The sequence below is a fragment of the Leptopilina boulardi genome, unplaced genomic scaffold (assembly GCF_019393585.1).
Source record: "Leptopilina boulardi isolate dan_hultmark-lab unplaced genomic scaffold, ZJU_Lbou_2.1 LbouV2_38, whole genome shotgun sequence".
NCBI lineage: Eukaryota > Metazoa > Arthropoda > Insecta > Hymenoptera > Figitidae > Leptopilina > Leptopilina boulardi.
Genome location: NW_026137951.1, coordinates 2,399,309 through 2,418,775, shown reverse-complemented (window position 1 = coordinate 2,418,775; position 19,467 = coordinate 2,399,309). Strand labels below are relative to the sequence as shown.

Here is a 19,467-nt window from a genome sequence, read left to right as displayed (position 1 = left end):
TTACTTATTATTTAATTTAAGTAAATTTACGGTGGGATTATTTGAATAATATTAAACTCAATATTTGATTGGAAAAACCCCTTTTGGGTAAAAAACCAATTTTATTTTATATTAAATATGACATTTTGAATAATATAACTTAATTACTTACAAATTGTAGAGATACAGTTTACGTCGAAATATAAATTGCTGGAATTTTCGCACGTTGTAAATTGTAATTAAATGTAGAAATTTATTCTTGAAATATCCGTAGAAGTTGAATTTTAATTTGATTAACAATTATTTTAAAAAATTTCAAAATTAGATAGAAATTGAAAATTATCTCAAATCGTATTTTACAATCATCATTCGTTGAGATTTAATGTGAATTCGAGAAAAAAATTCAAATTTAGAACACATCGATGACGCCATCTATCATGTTGCGCATGCGTGTGATATTGGACTATTTCGCAACCTTCGCAACTAATCTCTGTATATCTTATATATATGTTTATTATTGTTGACAATGTCGAAAGAAAATAAAGCCGCTTTAAAGGAAGCACGTGAATTATTTAAAGAAAATAAATTTTCTGAAACTATCAAATTATGTAAGAAAATATTAAAAGAAGAAAAAACAAATTATGGAGCATTGGTATTACTTGCTGCTGCAATGCGAGATACTGAAAATCTTAAATCACAAACTCCTGTACCACTTAAAAAAGCAGTTGAAATACATCCTGATAATCCTATAGCTTGGCAAGGACTTGTTGTATTTTATGAAAAAGAAGAAGACATACCTCAAACATGGTTGGAATTAATACCAGTTTATTGTAAACTTTTGAAATTAGAAAGGTATGATTTTTATAATTATAAAAATATAAACTTGATGTTAATAGGAATTTTCATTTTAGCAATCCAATAAAGATTACTCATTACTTAAGTAGTCTGGAGAGAATTTTATTACAATTAAAAGATGATAAAATTCTTGGCAAAGTAATTAAGGAATTATGTGAATCACGCGATTTACTTCAGGATCAGAATTTGATAAAACAAATTAATTTGACTCTTGTATCAATTCTTACACAATATTCTAAATTACCTTATGAATATGAGTCGATTCTTGAAAGTATTTTACATTCAATAATTAAAGATGGAGATATTTCAATTAAACACGAATATTATAAAAAATATTTGCGAGTTCTTTATAAGCTTGATAAACTATCATTGTTATTAATTGAAGCAGCAAAAATGCACGAATTTTTTACTGAGGACATTTATCCTTTAGGTATTATTAATAATTGTTTACTTGTTTTATAAATTATTCACCAAAATGGCTAATATTATTTCTTTATTTAGAATGGATTTGTCGAGTTTATTCAGAGCAAAGTATTTCAAATGATCATTGCGATGGAATTGAGATAACACCATTTTATGAAGCATTACTTGCACTTCATGCAGAATCTGATCTTGCATTTTTAGCAAAAGCCGTTTATCTTTTTAATAATGGTAGTCTTTTAGAATCAAGAAATATTCTCAACTATGTAGTTGCTTCAAAATCAAAATGGATTCATTCATGGGTTCTGTTAAGTGAGATAAATAAAAAACTTTGTTGTTGGGAGGAGGCTGAAAATGCCGCTGTTCATGCACAGAAAATTTTACATGACAACAATCATATTAATCTTCAAAATAGAATTAATTTCATTTTATTAGAAGCATTAATTAACAGTACCAGTAAACACAAATGGGAAGAAGCATTACAAAGATATAATCAAGTAGGAAATACATTTTTTTAAATTCATGTTTTTTTTTGCAAATTATAATAAAAATTCGTATTTTTTGTTATAGTTGGTACCGGAAAATTCTTCAAAACGTGAATTACTTATTGCTCGAGCTTATGTGAATTTACATGATTCTAAAGCGGAAATAATATTTGATGAATTGGAAAAATATTCAGAATTAAAAATTGAAGTTGCTGTATTAAGGGCAATTTATTTGAAAAATTGTCACAATTTAGAAGAGGCTGCCGATGTTGTTGGTTCTGTTTTAAAATCACCTGAAGCATGGTTAACATTGGGTAAAATACATTGGGAAATGTCAGATTTTAGTCATAGTTTAATGGCATTTTTAAAGGGAATTCATGCCGATCCTTATAATTGGGAATGTTTTGTTTATTTGGGTCATTATTATATTGAACATGGAAATGATATTGAACGAGCTAAAAAATGTTATCAAAAGGCATTATTAATTAATCCCGATTCAGATCAAGCTGGTATTGGTTTGAGTACTGCGTATCGTCTTTTAAAAAGTAGTGTGAGTTCAGTTTTTTATTTCCTTTTTTTTTTTGTTTTTTAATTTTTGTAATTATTGACAAATTTTATCTCTGTATAGGACGCTAATGTGCAACTATTGCAAAAATTAACATCACAAGGTAATGGACCAAAATGGGCATGGCTTCAATTGGGTTTACAATTATTGGAACGTAATGATGTTTCACAAGCAATTCAAGCTTTACGAAGTGCCATTAAAATTGATCCAAGTGATAAGTAAACATTTTTAAATTTATAGAATGTTTTATCTTTTTTTTTTTTTCTATTAATAAATTTTTTTTTACAGTCACTCATGGGAATGTTTAGCAGACGCTTATTTGGCACGAGGAGCTTATACTTGTGCATTGAGATCTTATCAACGTGCTTTTCAATTAAATTCCGAAACGTTTTATCCACTTATTCAACTTGCGAACATTAAATTGGTTAGTATTTTTAGTTTAGAGATTCTTGTAATGTTTCGAACCTCCTAAAAAATTTTTTTTTTTTTTAATTCCATTATTTTTGTTTAAAAAACAAAAAAGAATGACCCTGTATATATTTTTTAATTAGATGATAGGCCAGTATACAGAAGCGAAAGAAAATTTCACTAAAGTTTTAGTTGATAATAAAAATAATTTACCAGCATTGAAAGGATTAGCTGAAACATATTTATGTCTCGCTAAAGAAAATGTGAAAAATCAACAATTTGTCCGTGCAAGAGATAATATTCAAGAGGTCGTGAATTATTTAATAGAAGCAGCAATTGTGGGAAGTGATTTTTCTTGTATATGGAAATTATTAGCTGATGCATGTTATATTGTTGCAGTTATGCCGGATAAATATAGTTATTTAAATGTTCCATCAGAAATTATGAAATTAACAAATTCCAAGGAGAATGTAATTTTAATTAAAAAAGAGGAAATATTTTTATTAGCAATCAGGTAATTAAAATTTTGATCAAATTTTAAAATTTTTTAATTTTTTTTTTCTCAATAAGTTTCTAAAATTACAGATGTTATTGTCGAGCATTACATTTGTCAAAAGATTCATCTCTACTTTGGCATGATTTAGCTCGTTGTTATCATGCACAACTTTCTTTAAATAATTTAACAGATTCAAAAAAAATTGCCATGAAAAGTTTTGAGGCAGCAAAACAAGCAATTCGACTTTCTCCATCGTCGTGGATTCATTGGAATCTTCTTGGTGTGATTTGTATGGTTGAGGAAATTAAAAATTATGCATTGGCTCAACATTGTTTTGTCATTGCAATCGATAAGGAATCAAATAATGCAATTTCATGGACAAATTTGGGATCATTATATTTACATTTAGGTATTTATATTTATATTGAAAAATAAATTTAATTTATAAAATAATTAATGTAATGTTAAAAAAACAAATTGTTTTGCCCATTAGGAGATTTTTATAAAGCAAATGAGGCATTTTCATGGGCTCAAAGAGCGGATCCATCTTATGCAAATAGTTGGATTGGTCAAGGAATAATTGCAGAAAAATTAGCGAGAAAAGAAGCAATGGATTTATTTAGACACGCTACACAACTTGGTTATCATAGTCAAGCAGCAATTGGATATTGTCATTGGGTATTGACAACACTTTTAGATCCGGAGGCAAAAAAAGATGATTTATACATTTATAGTATTCAAAATATGCACGCTGTTTCTGTAGCATTGGATGAAATTTGTCGTTATATTAGTGAGTGTATTCAATAATTTTGAAAGATAAATCAGCAGATTGTGAAATTTATTATTTTATTTTTCAAATAGATCATTTTCCAAATGATGCTTATGCACGTAATGCCAATGGACTTCTTTTAGAACGACAAAAACTTTATCGTTCTTCAACTGATGAATTTTTAGCATCTTTAGAATATGTTTCAAATGATTCGGAAAAAGATGCCGTACTAGTGAATTTATCACGAATAATGATAGTACTTGGAAAATATATTGATGCTATTGAAATTAATCAAAAAATTAAGACAGCAACTTTCAAGTCACATTGTCAGTTGGCTTTAGCATTATTTAAAGGTATTTTTTAATTTTAATTTTTAATTCTTATTTAATTTGAATTATTTTTTCTTATTTGAAATATTTTTTTTTTAGCGGAACGTTACGAAGAATCTTATTCATCTTATGAAGTTGTTCTCCAGTGGTTTGCAAACACTGGATCTGATAAAGCACATATTTTATGTGCGATGGCAGCAATGGCCAGTATGTTCCAAGGAATTGACGATGTTAAAACTCTACTCTTTCAGTGTATTGAAATTCAACCGCCAATTGTCTCTGGACTACTTGCCGCTGCTGCATTAGGATTGCTTCATAATGATTTAAATTTAACAGCTTTAGTTTTAAATGAACTTAAAATTTACGAAGATCATGAAGATTATAGACATCATATTGCATTGCTTTCTGCATATTTTTGCCTCATTCAAAACGATATTGATGATGCAATTCGCGTTGTTTCGAAATTTGTTCATAAACATCCAGGTAAGTTGCTAAAAAAAAGCAAATTTTCATTATATTTAATTAATTAAAATTTAGACAATTAATATTTGAAATATATCAACACAGGTGATGAGAGACTCTGGACAACATTAGCTCGATTTTTACTTGAAGTTGATGCAAAAGCATTTAGAAATTGTGCTCAAAAAGCATTAGTTTTAGGCAGACGGATCAATTCGCAACATATTGCTCAAATTGCCTGTCTTAAAGCTCTAAGTGATGTAATAAACTATTCTCATGAAAAAGATGGAATAAAATCTGCTCTGCAAGCTATTCATTCATTTCCAGCAAACGTTGAAAGCTGGTCTATTCTAATTGCTGCTCTATTGCCACGGTAAATTTAATAAAAAAAAAACATAATCACCTTATTTTTTTCCCTACAAATTCAATTTTTTTAAAAATATTGTTTTAGATGTGCAAGTAAAAATTCAAAACCAAGTGCTCATTGGTTAACAGTATTTTCTTCAGTTATTAGAAAAAGTGTACCACATGGAAAACATTCGGCAAAATGGCTTTTGCAAAATGAAGAAAAAGCAAGTTTAGTCGCAGATAAAGTTGCAAAAACTTATATTTAGTGATTGAAAAACGAAAGTTGTTATAATCTAAAGAAATAAAAAGAAGGTTAGTAATTTTCGATAAAGATTCAATTTAATAAAAACAAATTTATTTTATTACAATAATCCTTACAAATTAAAAATGACTATTTTTTTGAAAACATAATATTAATATAAATGCATTTTGAAATATTCTATTGAAATATGAAATATTTTTTTTCTCTCAATTTAATGTAATTATGTTTAAAAATTGCATACTACTTTAATTAAAAAAAAAAAAAAAAAAAAGTTAATAACTTAACGTCTGATTGAAAATCTTGAACGAGCCTTAAAATCTTTGTAATTTCGTCGGAAACCTTTTACTGTGTCATTTTCTGCTTTGTCAGTTCTATCCTTTTTCTCAATTGGTGAAAGTATTGAGTCCTCCAATGTCTAAGAAACAAAGTAATTTTCAATTAATTAATAAATTTACAATCACTGTGAAATAATGAATAAAATAATTGAATTATTTAAATTATTATTCAATAATATAATTAAAAAAAAGTTAAATACTCCGATCATTGAAAAAACACTTACCAAATCCTGAACAAGATTACGTGCTTTCATTTCATCTATTAGTTTTGCAATTTCTTCTTTTCCACTGGGATCTTCCTCGATAGCTTTTATCAAATGATCTATCTAAAGGAATAAAATTTATGAAAATCAATTATTAAATTTTACAGATTAAAAAAAGCAGAAAAATTGTTGAATTTTTAAGACGAACTTACGGGATCTTTAAAGAACGTTAATGGTTTGGCGTCAAATTTTTCATTTTGTAAACATTTTGATAAAAATTGAGAGATATCTGAAAATCTTTTAAGAGCTATGAGAGCTTCCAATTTAGTACATCTGAGATCAATATGCCGATATCGTGGAAAGTTCCACATAAATTCAAGGGCAAATTCAGGTTTTCCTTGCTTAATTGATAACATAGAGACTAAACATACAGTTTTGCGACTAGGATCATATCCTTTTCTATTCAGATCCGACCAAAGATTTATTGCATATTCAAAACTTTCTGGTGTATTCTAAAAATTAATTATATAATTAATTACTTTTTTTTTTCTTGTCGATTAAATTAATAATTTTAAGAAATAAAAAAATTTACCTCTTTAAAACAACTGGCTAATACTGTTACAACTGAATTATGTGGATGTACTAATTGTGCAGTACTTTTACTTTTAATTATATCATAAACTTCCCTTACTTCTGCATATTTATTGTGTTTATATAGAAGACATAATAAAATTTGATATGAAGTCAATTGATCAAAGAATCCATTCATTTTACTACTTTTGAACATTTCATATGCCAAATCTGGCATGTCTAAGTAATAATATGTTCTCATCACTACAGGACCAAAAACATAATTTCCAAATCTTAACTCATTATTTTGAGCACTATACTTTTCTAGCATCTTTGTCATAAGATTAATGTCTTCTGGATTATTATCAACAATATGTAACATTGCTTTTAAGTCCTCGGTAAATATTAAACTTTTGTTTTCATCATTTGTAAATTCATTCATTTTTGCACGAAAAGTTTCTGAAACTGTCTGAAATTGAGTGGCAATAGTTGCTCTAGAGTTAATATAGCTATCCATAGACAATGCTTCAGGACTGTAGATTGATCTAGTCACTAAAAAAAAAAAGAAATTTTATTTAAAATTGATTTCATCATAATAGATTCTAGACAATATTTAGGTATAATCAATAGTTCACTGCTTATTACTAGATTGTTTATTAAATTATCGCGACAGTAAATTATGAAATGTCTAAGCCATTCAGATTACGGTCTATAAAAAAATTTGTATAACAGAAGAAAAATTAAATTTTTGTAACTATTACAACTTACAACAATAAAATTAAATACCCCTCTTAAAATTTAAATTCAATTAAAGTTATGTCAATTTTAGATAAAAAAATTGTTCTTGAAAATTTTATATTTTTAGAAAGGTTGTGAAAAAGTAAAAGTGAGGTTAACAAGTGCTTTCTTACCATTATATGAAACTGGTGATAGGATATTAGCATTGAATAATTTGAAATTACTCCTTAAAAGACCCCTTAAGCTTATTGCCATTTTGTAATGTTTTAATAATCGTTTTTTTTTATTAAAAATTGATGAAATGAAATAACTTTTACAATTTCTATAGAAACGCGTTTCTCCTTTTTTGATGAAGAGAACGAAAACCACGTTGGGTAATGGTCACCAAAAATGCAGGAATGAGAAATTGAAACGGAATAGTAATTTACTTCCGGGCGGTATATTTAAAAAAAGAAGTGTTTTTTTTAGAAAAAAACTCTTTTTTCTTTATAGAATTAATTTAAGTTAGAATTAAAATGTTATTTATTGTTTAAAAAATAACAATCATTAAAATTTTTATGGTCAATATTTTTTTTCTACATATTTTTTTAATTTATGTAATATTTTTCTATATATACTTTTATAAATAAATATAATAAAATTTGGTCAATTTTTAAATAATTGCAAAAAAATTTACAATTATTCATATTGTTTCATATTTTATCCGTTGACAGCGCTAGCTATTAAAACAAAGTTCGTCATCTGTTGTCAATTCCTGGAATTTAGAAGGGAATTTTTTTTATAGAAGAAATGCGAGAATAAAGAAAGCATGGTGATACAATGTGATTTTCATACTTTTTTCATTTTACTGTGAATTACTTCTAAATTATTCGAATCTCCAAGTTTCCATTGTTCTTAATATTCAAATTAATTTATTGTTTCGACTCTTCTGAATTAAAGGTTAAAATTCCGGTTATTAGTGTTTTGAAATACAAAAATAAAAGTTGTCGAGTTAAAACGTGCTCTGTTTATCTGTATAAAAAGTTAAACATTTATTTTAACTTTTTTAAATACTTTAAAGTAAGTGATTATCGTAAAATTCATTTTATAATAATCTTAACAGCAGTCGTTTGCTAAACGTTAGCGACAACATTTATAATCAATGAGTTGTTGAAAATTTATATAGAAATATCAAAATGCCGGCTTAATTGCGTCATAATTTCCTCTGTAATATTTACAGTGATCAAATTTTTTGTTAAATTTATTAACATTTTCCAAAAAGACAGTGATTATTAGATTGGTGAGTATTATAATTTGAAGATTGTTGAAAATTTCTACATTCCATTCGAAATTATATTTTTGAATTTGCTTTTGTTTGCATTTATAATCTTATTTTGAAACTGAATACGATAACGTTAGAAATGTGGAGTGAAATATGTCTGCCCTCACTATAATAGCTCTTATTAAATTTTTTAAATGAATGAATTATTAAAATGATTTTTAAAATATGCAAAGAATCGTGGGAAAATTTTATTTAAATCCGAAAATTATTATTTTACTATTTATAAATAGTTTTTTTATTTGTTTTAATCTAGAAAAAAATGGAACCAACCAGTACTGTAGATTCTGAGGAATCAGGAAAAAAAATAAATAATATGTGCAACTTGTCTTGGTTAAAACATAATGCAAAATCATCACCAGAGTAAGTCTATATTGTAATTTGTAAAAAAAAAGTTTAATTTTTGATAAATTTCCATAATAATTTGAATTTTTTTTTCTCAATTTTAAATAGAATTCAAGATTTAAATGAAACACCAGAAACTTCGAAAAAAACAAAAAATGGAAAGAAACAAAAGCAAAAAAAATCGAAAACGGAATCCGCTCCATGTGTATCCAAGGATGTAAATTCAATAATTTCAGATGTTGACAATGAACAGAATTCCAAAAATCAAGAAAAACAAAAGTCAACAGTTTTGCCAATTACCGCGATAACAGTTGCAAATCCACCTACAGTTTGGAATTCAAATACTGATACAGCTGGTACTTTATTTCCTGATGCACAACTTCAACAAGTTGAACTCGAAGAGAGCCTTCAATTAAGTAAAGCATTGGAAGAGAGTATTATAACAGCTCAATTGGAAAAATTTAGATTAACACCTGAAAAGAATAAAATAAATTGGGCCGACGACTCTGAGGAACAAGGATGGTAATTAATTTTTAAAACTCGTAAAATTATAATAAATATTTTTCCATAATATTTTTTTTTTTTTTTTTAATTTGCAGGGGAGCTGTTGGTAAAAATTTACCAGAGCCATCCGACGTCACTAATAATAAAGAATGTGAAATAAAAATTGAAAAAAAGCCACACGACGATAACAACAATAGTAACAATAAATTGATTAATGAACAAAATGTGAAGAGAATTGATAAATATGGAAGAGTTGATGGTTATGCTGAACGACATCTTTTTATGGGTAGAGGAGCAAGAATACGAGAAGAACATTTTATTAATCAACACACCGATAGAAACATGGGTGAACGTAATCAAGATCAGAGAAATTTTCGTGAAAGAAATTTTAATTCATTCTCTAATAGAAATAGAAATTATAGGGATTTCAATGAGAAAAATTCATATGATCAAAGATATCAAATTGTTGAAAGAAATTCAAATGATAATAGATCTTCAAATTCAGATGATAAAAGAGAGTATAGAAATAAAAATTTTTATCCTTTCAATCAACGCGATAATCATTATCAATCTTATCGTCGTGATGATCAATTTCATCAACGGGATAATCATTTTCAACGTGAAAATCAATTTCATCATCAGCGCAATAATCAATTTTATCAGCGCGATAATCAATCTTATCATCGTGATAATCAATCTTATCAACGTGATACTCGTTCAAGATACAATTATCAAAGAAATGAAAATCACTCCTATGAAAATAATTCAAAAAGATATGGAAATTCACAAAAATACGATAATCAACATTCTGAATTTCAATATTCAAATAAAGATCAGAATTTAGAATTTTCTCAAGAGAAGGAATTGGAACCAATAAATGTTGACGAGGACAATAAAGAATCAACTCCGGAATTACAATCAAATGAAAATTCAATTCTTGAAAAAAATGATTCTGCAAAGGAAGAAATGGAAAAACCTATTGAACCAATAGAGATAAATACTTGCACGAGTAGTTCCACTTTAGATAATGAAAGTTCATCATTGGTTTTTATGCAAAAAAGTTTTAAAGACGATGATGACAGTGATAAAGATCACGCTTCTGAAACCTTATCAGAGAAAAGTGAAGATGATCCAATTGTATCAAGTAATCCATATTTGAATAACGTTCCACAAATACCGTTTCAAATGATTCATCAACCTGGAATTATAACAAATGAACAAGGCAATATGCAAATTTCCAATGAAATGGGCTTTAAATTAGTTGCAAATCCATTTATGACAATTCCAGTTTCCAATACATCGCAACAACATTTACCCACTGAAAGTGGATGTTCCCTTCCAATACAAAATTTAGACATGAGATTCTTTCAACATCCAGTTTTACATAATCCAGGAAATCCATATATTCCCATGATGAATTATCCAATGGGAATGCCAATTCATTCGTGTCAAATGTCTCAAGTACCAGTTGGAAATATCCAGGGAATCAATTACATGCATCAACAACCAATTAACTGCCAACAATGTCCGCCACATTTTTGTCCTTCACAACGAATGCCAATGCAAAATATAAATTGTCAAAATCCCATTTATCCAGCACAATTTGTCACTCCAATCACATCGGTTCCATTGCCAATGGCTCCAATCAGTCCCGAACAAATTCAATCCATACGACATCCACTTTCAGGAAAAATTTCTGAAAATATGACAACAACACCAGTTACAGAAATTGGCAAATCAGTGAGTAATCTCGTCACACTTTGTGAAAGTATTCCATCGCGAAGAATTGGATTATCAAATTGTCCACCAGGATTTGAAAATACAATTTATGCAAAGGAAATGCAAAAAAAAATTATCTACAACAAGGAACAAGAATTGCCAACATTTCGCAATAATTCAAAACAAATGTCTGCTCAACAAACATCAAAGAAGACTGAACAATTCACAGTTAAGAGTCTAAATAATATGTACCAACTAATTAGACATAAACAGGTTAATAATTCATTGAAAGAAGAAGAAGATAAATTACTTCATCAAAATAATACAATAAAATTCACCGAGGGTTCATATAATGAACGTCTTTTTTCATCTTATGAAGATAATAAAACAACAAAATTAAATACTCAAGCACCGAGACCAGGATTTCGAATTGGTGTTGGCCGTGGAAAAAAACTAGGTCCAACCACTTAGGTCAGGTACCATTTTTCTTTTTTATCATATATATATTTTTTTTGCATATAGAATATGAATTATTCAAAAAAAAAAAAAAAAAAAACAGCTGTGTTTAGATTTTAGTTTTGTTTCACCAATACATAGTCTTGTTTCTCAGGTCCAGGTGAAACTAGTTAAGACAATTTTTTTTATTTTTATATTTTTTTCACCTTTATCCTTATTTTTTTTTTTTTATAAAACAAAACTTGTGATTATTAGTTCTACTTTTTCTTTTTTTTTCTAGTTGTAATTACAACAATTATATTTCGAATAAGTAAAATACAAAAAAAAAGTAAATTCTCGAAAGAAACATATATATTTATTTTACATAAGTTTCTTTCGTGATTAAGCGGCAAATTAAAAGAAACAAGTTAATTCAATTGCTGCAGAGACAATTTTGTTTTCTTACATTTAAGTAGAGTTCAAAGAAATTAAAAGACTAAAAATTTTTATAAAGTACTTTTTATCTTGTCACTTATTACTATTTTTATATTAATAATAATAATAATAATAATTAATAATTCAGATACCTCTTAACGTGGCTATTTATATTTTTTTCTCTCACTTTTCCAAAGGATAATTAAAATTAAATTATTTGAAAGACTATTAATTGCTTTCAAGGAAATTCATTTTAAAAGGGAATCTTTAAATAAGAAAATTATGAAATTTAATTCTGGAAAATTATTTAAAAATCATATAATTATGAAATAATTTCAGCTAAATATTAATATTTTCAAAAACATTAAAATTTTGGTTTATTATAAAAAAAATTTTCAACGTTTTATGAATAAAAATATTATTAACGATCAAATTAAAATATTTTATAATCTCTTAAGAATCCCTGATATTATTTTCCAAATAAAAAGAAATGAGATTGAAACATTTCTTATGTGATAATTTATAAAAAAAAAAAAAAAAAAAAAATCATTTTTTTTATTTATTAATTTTTTTTTTAAATCTATTTGATTTCGAAATATTGGAAAATAAATAAAAATATAAATAGCTTCGTCCTGATTTGGAATGTGCCCTAAATTATAAAAAAGGGCAATAACTACTGTAAATATATATAAAAATGTATTTTCTGAACTTTCCAAAGAAAATGTTTAGAAAATCTTTATATTTAAGTATTTTTAGCACATTAATATAATATACACTGTTTACTTATAAATAGAGATTATAAAAAAAAGAAAACAGACAGAATTTAAAAAGTCAAGTGTATAAGTTTAAAAACTGCATTTCAAGTAAAAAAAAAAAAAAATGTAGCGTGCTAAATGAACTGATTATACTTATTTTCTTATAATATTGATGATTTTTGTTCTACTTACATTTATAAATCTAAAAAAAAAAGTATTATGTTTCTATAAAATAATATAAAAATATTAACATGGGGTTTTATTTTCCTCTCATAAAAAATATAATTTTAATTATAACATTAAATATTTATAAGAAATACTAATTATTATAATAATAATTGAATTATTCGAGAAAGATGAAAATTTATTTTTAACAAAAGTGTGAATTTGAAATAAAATCTGATTACATAAATAGTTTGTTTCGTAGAATTTTTCAAGGATAATCTTTCTCAATCAAGGGGAATCCTGGACAAATAGAATTTATATATATGACATACACACTGTTGAAAGAAAAAAAAAATTATTATCATCCCATAAATCAGAAAAAAAAATTGCCAGAATAATTAATTAGCCAAATTTCCTGTCTTGAGTAATTTTCTAGCTTCTAAATATAACAATATAATTGTTATGATATAATTCCATGTATGTTCTTATATAAGGTTCAAAAAAGATATAAATGAATTATTTTTTTTTATTAAACTTAAAATATTAATATTATTATTTAAAATAATTTATTCACAATTTTCTAATTATCGTCTTCGTAATAATTGAAAAGGAAAATATAATAATTGCATTAGCTATTTACAATAATAATCACTTCTTGGAAGAATATATATATATAAAATTATTCAATTTCTTTTTGCTATTTAAACCATGTATAATTGTGAGTTTCATTTAGTTACAGAAATATGTATATAATGTTGAATAGCTGTTTTTCTGCAAAAATTTAATGTTTTTACAGAAAACAGGAAAAAGATTGCCGATGATAAATAATTATTCCTCCGTTTATACAAAAATGAAGCTATTAAAAATTTCCTTTGAATGCCGTGGGGACTTACAATTGAAAATTATTTTATTTTTAAATCTATTAAATATTAAAAAAAAAGAAAAATTAAAAACCTTGAAACAAAAAATACAATATCTTCCCAAAAAAAAATTTTATTTTTGATTGACGAAAAAGAGATTGTAATTAGAAAGGGGATGATAATAAAAGTTAAATCAATTTGTTTAAACAGTCATTCACATGTGTTAATCATGTCGTCGATCAGAAGAATAAAGCGCAAGCGCAATGTCAATTTAAATTAACAAAGCTAACTTGAAGTTTGTAAAAACGAAATGTCTATACTTCAGTTAAAGGTGCGATCGCAGTTCTTCTCGTGACATTTAACATCAAGGACCAACAAAGTTGATTTTCAAGTTTAAAATCTTTTAATTTATCTGAAAAAACATTTATTTAAACAATTTTTTTTTATATTCAATTATTTTAATTACAATTACAAATGAATAATTAACAAAATGAAAATTAAATTATAATTGAAAAACAGGATTTTAAAATTCAAAAATGTTTTAATTTAATTTTTTTTATTTGGTCAAAAAATTGACATCCAAGATTTTTTATTTTATTTCAAAGTTTTCGAAACGAGGATAATTATTTCTTCAAACTTAAAGACGAAAGGTAAATCAATATTGTAATTTATTCTCTTTATACACATTTTATGTTTTCTAATTCTGATCTTGTTAATTTTTTCGCAGACTAATTTATTTCGCACGTGCAAGATAAAGTGAATGATAAATCAATGAGAGGAAGGAAAAAAATGATTTTTACCTAACAAATAAGAATTGTGTAATACAAATACAATTTTTAACTGTTCAGTAAATTTTTTTCAATGATGAGAAGAATTTTTTATATATCGATAGTTCATTGAAAATTGAAAATCTTTGAAGAAAGTGAATTTATTTAATTATCAGGAATTATATTAAACAATGCACATTATGTTTACAAACATTGACTTTTTATTAAGTAGTTAGCATTCAAACATTCATCATTATTATTGCAACAACACATAATTTTAATACAGGTATGCAATTGCTTCTTAACAAACTTTAATTACATTCCTTTTGATTAAACTTGAAATTAGAGACCTACAATTGACGCATATCAATATATAATTTTTTATTTTTTATATTATTACCTGTATTATTTTATTATATTATTATTTTTTAATTATAAAAATAATTCAAATTTTTTTATAAGATAGGATACACGCGACTTTGGGTTTAAAAGTATTGGGTTTAAGCGATTATTAATGTTAAAAAAAATATTTAAAAATCGAAAAATTATCTTTTATTTAAATTTATTTTCTAATTATTCTAATTGAATTTTATTAATTAGAATGATAATTTAATTGTATTAATTAAATGTCTTTTAAAGATGAAGTTAAAATTTTGTCTAAAAATTAATTTTTAGACGATAATTATGATAATTTAAAAAAATAACATTTTTCGTGATTATTTAGAGTCGAAAGAATTATAACACAAATATTTGAATGGCTAAATTACTTAATGTTAGCCGGAAATTAGATCTTATTTTGTTCAGTAACCGTGAAAACCTTCAATGAGAACATACTTTAATTTAAAAATCGAATTCGTTCATTTTTTTTACCAATATGTGTAAATATTGTTTTTTTTTGTTAAAATATAAAATTAATTATCAATTTAATTATAATTTATTAATTTGTTGATAATAAAAAAAATGTTATAATTTAATAATAATGTCAAATTATTTATTGATAAAATGTCATTTAAAAATTTACTAATTGGAATGAAATATTAACAACTTTTTTGTCGACTAATTAATGAAATATAATTTAAAAATATCTACGTGAGTAAAGAGAAAGTAATTTTATATTGCAGAAGAGTTGATTGACAGAAAAGGAAGGAGGTATTTGATTTGAAACATATTAAAAGAGGTAAAATTGGGGATGAAATTTGTGAATAAAATGAGAATGTCAGAACATAAAATAAAAGGAGATTGGACGGAATAATAAATTAAGTGGGTTTTGAAATTTAATTAACTAGTACATGCAAAAGTGTTTTTTTTTTGGTAAAATTTATATTATTAAGAATTTAATTTAAAAAAAAATTACAATTATAATAAAGTGAATTAATAAGATAAAATTATATATTTAAAAGAAGTTTTATTTTTTTTAAATAAAATTCCAGTGATTTAATAAAAAAAAATCCAATTGAATGGTTGTTTTTATAAATTCAAACTTAGAATTTAATGAACTGTAAAAATGAAGAATTTAAATTTACTGAAAGCTGCCAAAAAAAGGATTCCAATTGTAACTTGGCTACCAAAATATTCTTCTGATGATGCTCTCGGAGATCTTGTTGCTGGCTTAACAATTGGATTGACGTTAATTCCACAGGTAATATTTATCTCCGCTTGTGTAATAGTTAATAGTATAAACGTTTTATTTTTTTTAATAGTTTCTAAAAACGTTTAAAAGAAAATTAAAAAAGTAGAATGTAATTATTCTTTTACATATTCTTAAATTACAATTATTTTTTTTGCCTATAAACAAAAATTGTTTACAACTAATTAAATTGAAAAAAATTGTTATTCCAAATATAATAAAAAAGAAAAATTTGTCGAATATTTAATTACAATTTTTTAGTGGATAAATAAAAAATAAAATTTAAATGATTGATATTTAATATTAATAATGATAATTTTCTTAATAGGCAATAGCTTATGCTGGTTTAGCCGGTTTGGGACCACAATTTGGCTTGTACAGTGCATTCGCCGGAAGTTTCGTTTACATAATCTTTGGAACATGCCCTGAAGTGAATATTGGACCTACTGCCCTTATTTCATTATTAACGTTTACCTACGCGAGGTAAGATAATAATTTTTTTTTTTAAGAAAAAATCTAATTCACGTGAATTTCACGAGCTCTAATTTCATATATATATATATTGAGGTCGTTTCTATATATACAGTTGAGTTGCAATTAGAATTAATAGTCGTACAATGGATACGATGATATTTATTGCACGTACAAGCTTGAATTATTATTATCTGCGATTTCATTCATGCTTCATTTACTTGTAACTCTATTATCATTAAATTACCGGATGGATTTGATATACTTTCAATTTAAATATACAAAATTTGTATATTTAAATTGATACACAACTTTATTTGACTGTATTTATAATTTTCTTTTTCTAAAATAAAATTCTATATTTTTTTAATGTTTTAATTTAAAAATATAAATATTTATAAATATTAATAATTTGAAAATGATTTTTTCAGAGGAATTCCAGAATATGCTGGTCTTTTGTGTTTCCTCTCTGGATGTGTAACAATAATTCTTGGAGTGATGCGTTTAGGTTTCCTTGTGGAATTTGTATCGACGCCAGTTGTTTCTGGATTTACATCAGCTGCAAGTTTAATAATTGCTTGCAGTCAAATTAAAGGCCTATTGGGCTTAAAAATTCATGGCGAAAGTTTCATTGAAATTTGGAAAGAACTTTTTTATAAAATTGATCAAACACAAATTCCCGATTTGATACTTTCCTGTGGCTGTATTGTAATTCTTCTGAGTCTTAAAGTAAATTTTTTCTATCGTAAAATTTTGAACAAAATTTTCAATTTTAGAATAAATTATTTATTTATTTTTGCAGACAATCAAAGATATAAAGTCATCCAATAGATTTATCAGTAGACTAATTTGGTTCATAGGAACTGGAAGAAATGCATTAGTAGTGATTTTATGTGCGACAATTTCCTATATTTTTGAAAGTCGATCAAAAGCACCATTTATTCTCACGGGACATATTGATGCTGGATTGCCAAAAGTAGAACCACCTCAATTTTCTCATCAAAATGAAAATCAAACTATTGGCTTTTTAGAAATATGCAAAACATTTGGTTTTGGAATTATTGTCGTTCCATTAATTTCAATAATAGGAAATGTTGCAATAGCCAAAGCATTTTGTGAGTATTTTATTTTTGTTCTGTATTTTTGTGTATATTATTATTTTTATATTAAAAAAAAAAAAAAATTGATTATAAATTTTTAATTGAAAAGATTTAAATTTTTTGAACATATAGAAGAATGTGGTAAATAGAGAAAATAAATTAATAACAATCTAGGAAGAAAATCAGTAGCGGCTATTAAAGCATGACGCTTTTTTATTTTTTTTTTTCAAGCTCGAGGCAAGGCTTTAGACGCAACACAAGAAATGTTAACCTTGGGGCTTTGCAACTTGGTTGGATCCTTTTTTCATTCAATGCCTGTCACTGGCTCTTTTTCTCGAAGTGCAGTTAGTAATACTTCCGGGGTAAGAACTCCTTTAGGTGGATTATATACAGGTATTTTTTATCATCTATTTAATAAAATATTAAATTTAGCAAATATTTTAATAATTATGAAAAATTATGTAAAAAATTTTTCCCTTTTCATTATATAGGTATTTTAGTTATTTTAGCATTGAGTTTATTGACACCTTATTTTTATTATATTCCAAGAGCAACATTGAGCTCTGTTATTATTTGTGCTGTTATTTTTATGGTTGAGATTAAAATGTTCAAGTCTATATGGAAAAGTAGCAGTAAGTGAATTTAATTTTTATGTACTTTAATAAAAAAAAAAAATAGTTCTTTTCACTTTTATTTATTGCAGAAAGAGATTTAATTCCAGCATTAGTGACATTCTTATCTTGTCTATTCGCTGGAGTTGAATTGGGAATTATAATTGGAGTTATAATTGATATTGCAATTCTTATTTATTTTAACGCTAGGCCCACTATGTATATTGAATACAGAAACGTAAGTGAAGAGTAAGTTTTAAAATTTTCACAACAGTATTTTAAAAGAAAATTATTTCTTTTAGACCTTATCATCTCCTTACATTTTGGTAAGACCCAGTGCAGGTCTTATGTTTCCTGCAGTGGATTATTTAAGAACATACTTAACTGAATGTTTAAATGAAGATAAACGAAATGCAAAAAAAAATCAACTTAACATTGTACTCGATTGTTCGCATATCGATAGAATAGATTTTACAGCAATGCAGGTAATTTATTGATATTTGATTTAATTTTTTTTTTTTATTTTTTTCTAAAATGCATTCTTTCAGGGAATTAATTCAGTGGTAAGAGATTTAAAAGGCGTTGGAGGTCGACTAATATTGCTGAATCCAACAGATGAGATTTCAAAAAGTATTCAATCTCATGTTACTGAAACAATTTTAATTGCTTCTACAGATGTCGAACTAATTACAGTATTAAAACAAATTGATGATGAATTTTCTTTTAATATCGCAAATAGTGGAAAGTTTATTAAAAATATTAATGGTAAAACTATAATTAGGATTAATTCAAATGACACCAACACAAGTGTATAAAGTGTTTTAATTAATTAATTTGTAAATAATATTAAAAAAAAGAGTTCCTAATTTAATTACTATTGATAAAAAATATTTAACATACAAGAAACGAAAATTTCTTTTATAAATTATTCATTTAAATTTGAATTAAAATTTTTTAAATAATAGTTTTTGAATAATTGTTAGTTTATTTTGTTTGTTTGCATTTAATATAATATTTTTTAAATTATTTAAATTAAAGCCATAAAATACCTCAAAGTGTCATTAGAGTAAAAATATTGTGATAAAATAATTTTCAAATTTTATGTAACAGAAAAAATAAAGAAAATTTTATTTA

The 19,467-nt window shown here is 25.4% G+C and overlaps 5 protein-coding genes across 8 annotated transcripts in view; 3 read left to right on the top strand and 2 right to left on the bottom strand.

Moving 5' to 3' along the window:
• LOC127288110 (stomatin-like protein 2, mitochondrial) overlaps positions 1 to 19,467 on the bottom strand; it is an 85,651-nt gene that overhangs the window by 2,156 nt on the left and 64,028 nt on the right. The gene's annotated exons all lie outside the window — the stretch shown is intronic.
• On the top strand, positions 467 to 6,278 carry LOC127288102 (tetratricopeptide repeat protein 37). The gene is made up of 14 exons (XM_051315360.1): positions 467 to 831; positions 891 to 1,264; positions 1,336 to 1,751; positions 1,825 to 2,289; positions 2,368 to 2,522; positions 2,593 to 2,728; positions 2,856 to 3,226; positions 3,298 to 3,617; positions 3,702 to 3,998; positions 4,070 to 4,330; positions 4,406 to 4,789; positions 4,874 to 5,138; positions 5,217 to 5,425; positions 6,081 to 6,278. The coding sequence occupies exons 1-13, from the start codon at positions 506 to 508 to the stop codon at positions 5,377 to 5,379; spliced, it is 3,933 nt and encodes a 1,310-aa protein (XP_051171317.1). The 5' UTR covers positions 467 to 505; the 3' UTR covers positions 5,380 to 5,425; positions 6,081 to 6,278.
• On the bottom strand, positions 5,431 to 7,606 carry LOC127288111 (pentatricopeptide repeat-containing protein 2, mitochondrial-like). The gene is made up of 5 exons (XM_051315375.1): positions 7,395 to 7,606; positions 6,506 to 7,035; positions 6,126 to 6,425; positions 5,935 to 6,036; positions 5,431 to 5,790 (listed from the first exon to the last, which is right to left on the bottom strand). Exons 1-5 carry the CDS (start codon positions 7,474 to 7,476, stop codon positions 5,656 to 5,658), a joined length of 1,149 nt encoding a protein of 382 aa, XP_051171332.1. The 5' UTR covers positions 7,477 to 7,606; the 3' UTR covers positions 5,431 to 5,655.
• LOC127288104 (uncharacterized) lies at positions 7,970 to 12,982 on the top strand. 2 transcript variants are annotated; one of them, XM_051315365.1, is made up of 4 exons: positions 7,970 to 8,280; positions 8,796 to 8,902; positions 8,993 to 9,406; positions 9,484 to 12,982. In XM_051315365.1, the coding sequence occupies exons 2-4, from the start codon at positions 8,802 to 8,804 to the stop codon at positions 11,576 to 11,578; spliced, it is 2,610 nt and encodes an 869-aa protein (XP_051171322.1). In that variant the 5' UTR covers positions 7,970 to 8,280; positions 8,796 to 8,801; the 3' UTR covers positions 11,579 to 12,982. The 2 variants fall into 2 exon arrangements, with proteins under 2 accessions (XP_051171322.1, XP_051171321.1); XM_051315364.1 differs by having other exon boundaries at positions 7,970 to 8,500.
• On the top strand, positions 14,002 to 19,204 carry LOC127288105 (sodium-independent sulfate anion transporter-like). Its single transcript, XM_051315366.1, has 12 exons — positions 14,002 to 14,407; positions 14,485 to 14,810; positions 15,646 to 15,784; positions 15,955 to 16,163; positions 16,480 to 16,634; positions 17,054 to 17,351; positions 17,425 to 17,737; positions 17,954 to 18,115; positions 18,214 to 18,354; positions 18,426 to 18,571; positions 18,636 to 18,818; positions 18,882 to 19,204. Exons 4-12 carry the CDS (start codon positions 16,029 to 16,031, stop codon positions 19,146 to 19,148), a joined length of 1,800 nt encoding a protein of 599 aa, XP_051171323.1. The 5' UTR covers positions 14,002 to 14,407; positions 14,485 to 14,810; positions 15,646 to 15,784; positions 15,955 to 16,028; the 3' UTR covers positions 19,149 to 19,204.

Bases quoted from the DNA above. Each gene is read 5' to 3' on its own strand.
- LOC127288111 (XM_051315375.1), bottom strand. From the start codon at position 7,476: ATGGCAATAAGCTTAAGGGGTCTTTTAAGGAGTAATTTCAAATTATTC. The intron at 6,037-6,125 runs GTAAGTTCGTCT...TTATTCCTTTAG, and splicing joins TAACGTTCTTTAAAGATCCC to ATAGATCATTTGATAAAAGC. The intron at 5,791-5,934 runs GTAAGTGTTTTT...TTTGTTTCTTAG, and splicing joins GTAATCTTGTTCAGGATTTG to ACATTGGAGGACTCAATACT.
- LOC127288102 (XM_051315360.1), top strand. From the start codon at position 506: ATGTCGAAAGAAAATAAAGCCGCTTTAAAGGAAGCACGTGAATTATTT. The intron at 3,618-3,701 runs GTATTTATATTT...TTTGCCCATTAG, and splicing joins ATCATTATATTTACATTTAG to GAGATTTTTATAAAGCAAAT. The intron at 4,790-4,873 runs GTAAGTTGCTAA...ATATCAACACAG, and splicing joins ATTTGTTCATAAACATCCAG to GTGATGAGAGACTCTGGACA.
- LOC127288105 (XM_051315366.1), top strand. From the start codon at position 16,029: ATGAAGAATTTAAATTTACTGAAAGCTGCCAAAAAAAGGATTCCAATT. The intron at 16,635-17,053 runs GTAAGATAATAA...TGATTTTTTCAG, and splicing joins TTAACGTTTACCTACGCGAG to AGGAATTCCAGAATATGCTG. The intron at 18,572-18,635 runs GTAAGTGAAGAG...TATTTCTTTTAG, and splicing joins TGTATATTGAATACAGAAAC to ACCTTATCATCTCCTTACAT.
- LOC127288104 (XM_051315365.1), top strand. From the start codon at position 8,802: ATGGAACCAACCAGTACTGTAGATTCTGAGGAATCAGGAAAAAAAATA. The intron at 8,903-8,992 runs GTAAGTCTATAT...AATTTTAAATAG, and splicing joins AATGCAAAATCATCACCAGA to AATTCAAGATTTAAATGAAA. The intron at 9,407-9,483 runs GTAATTAATTTT...TTTAATTTGCAG, and splicing joins GACTCTGAGGAACAAGGATG to GGGAGCTGTTGGTAAAAATT.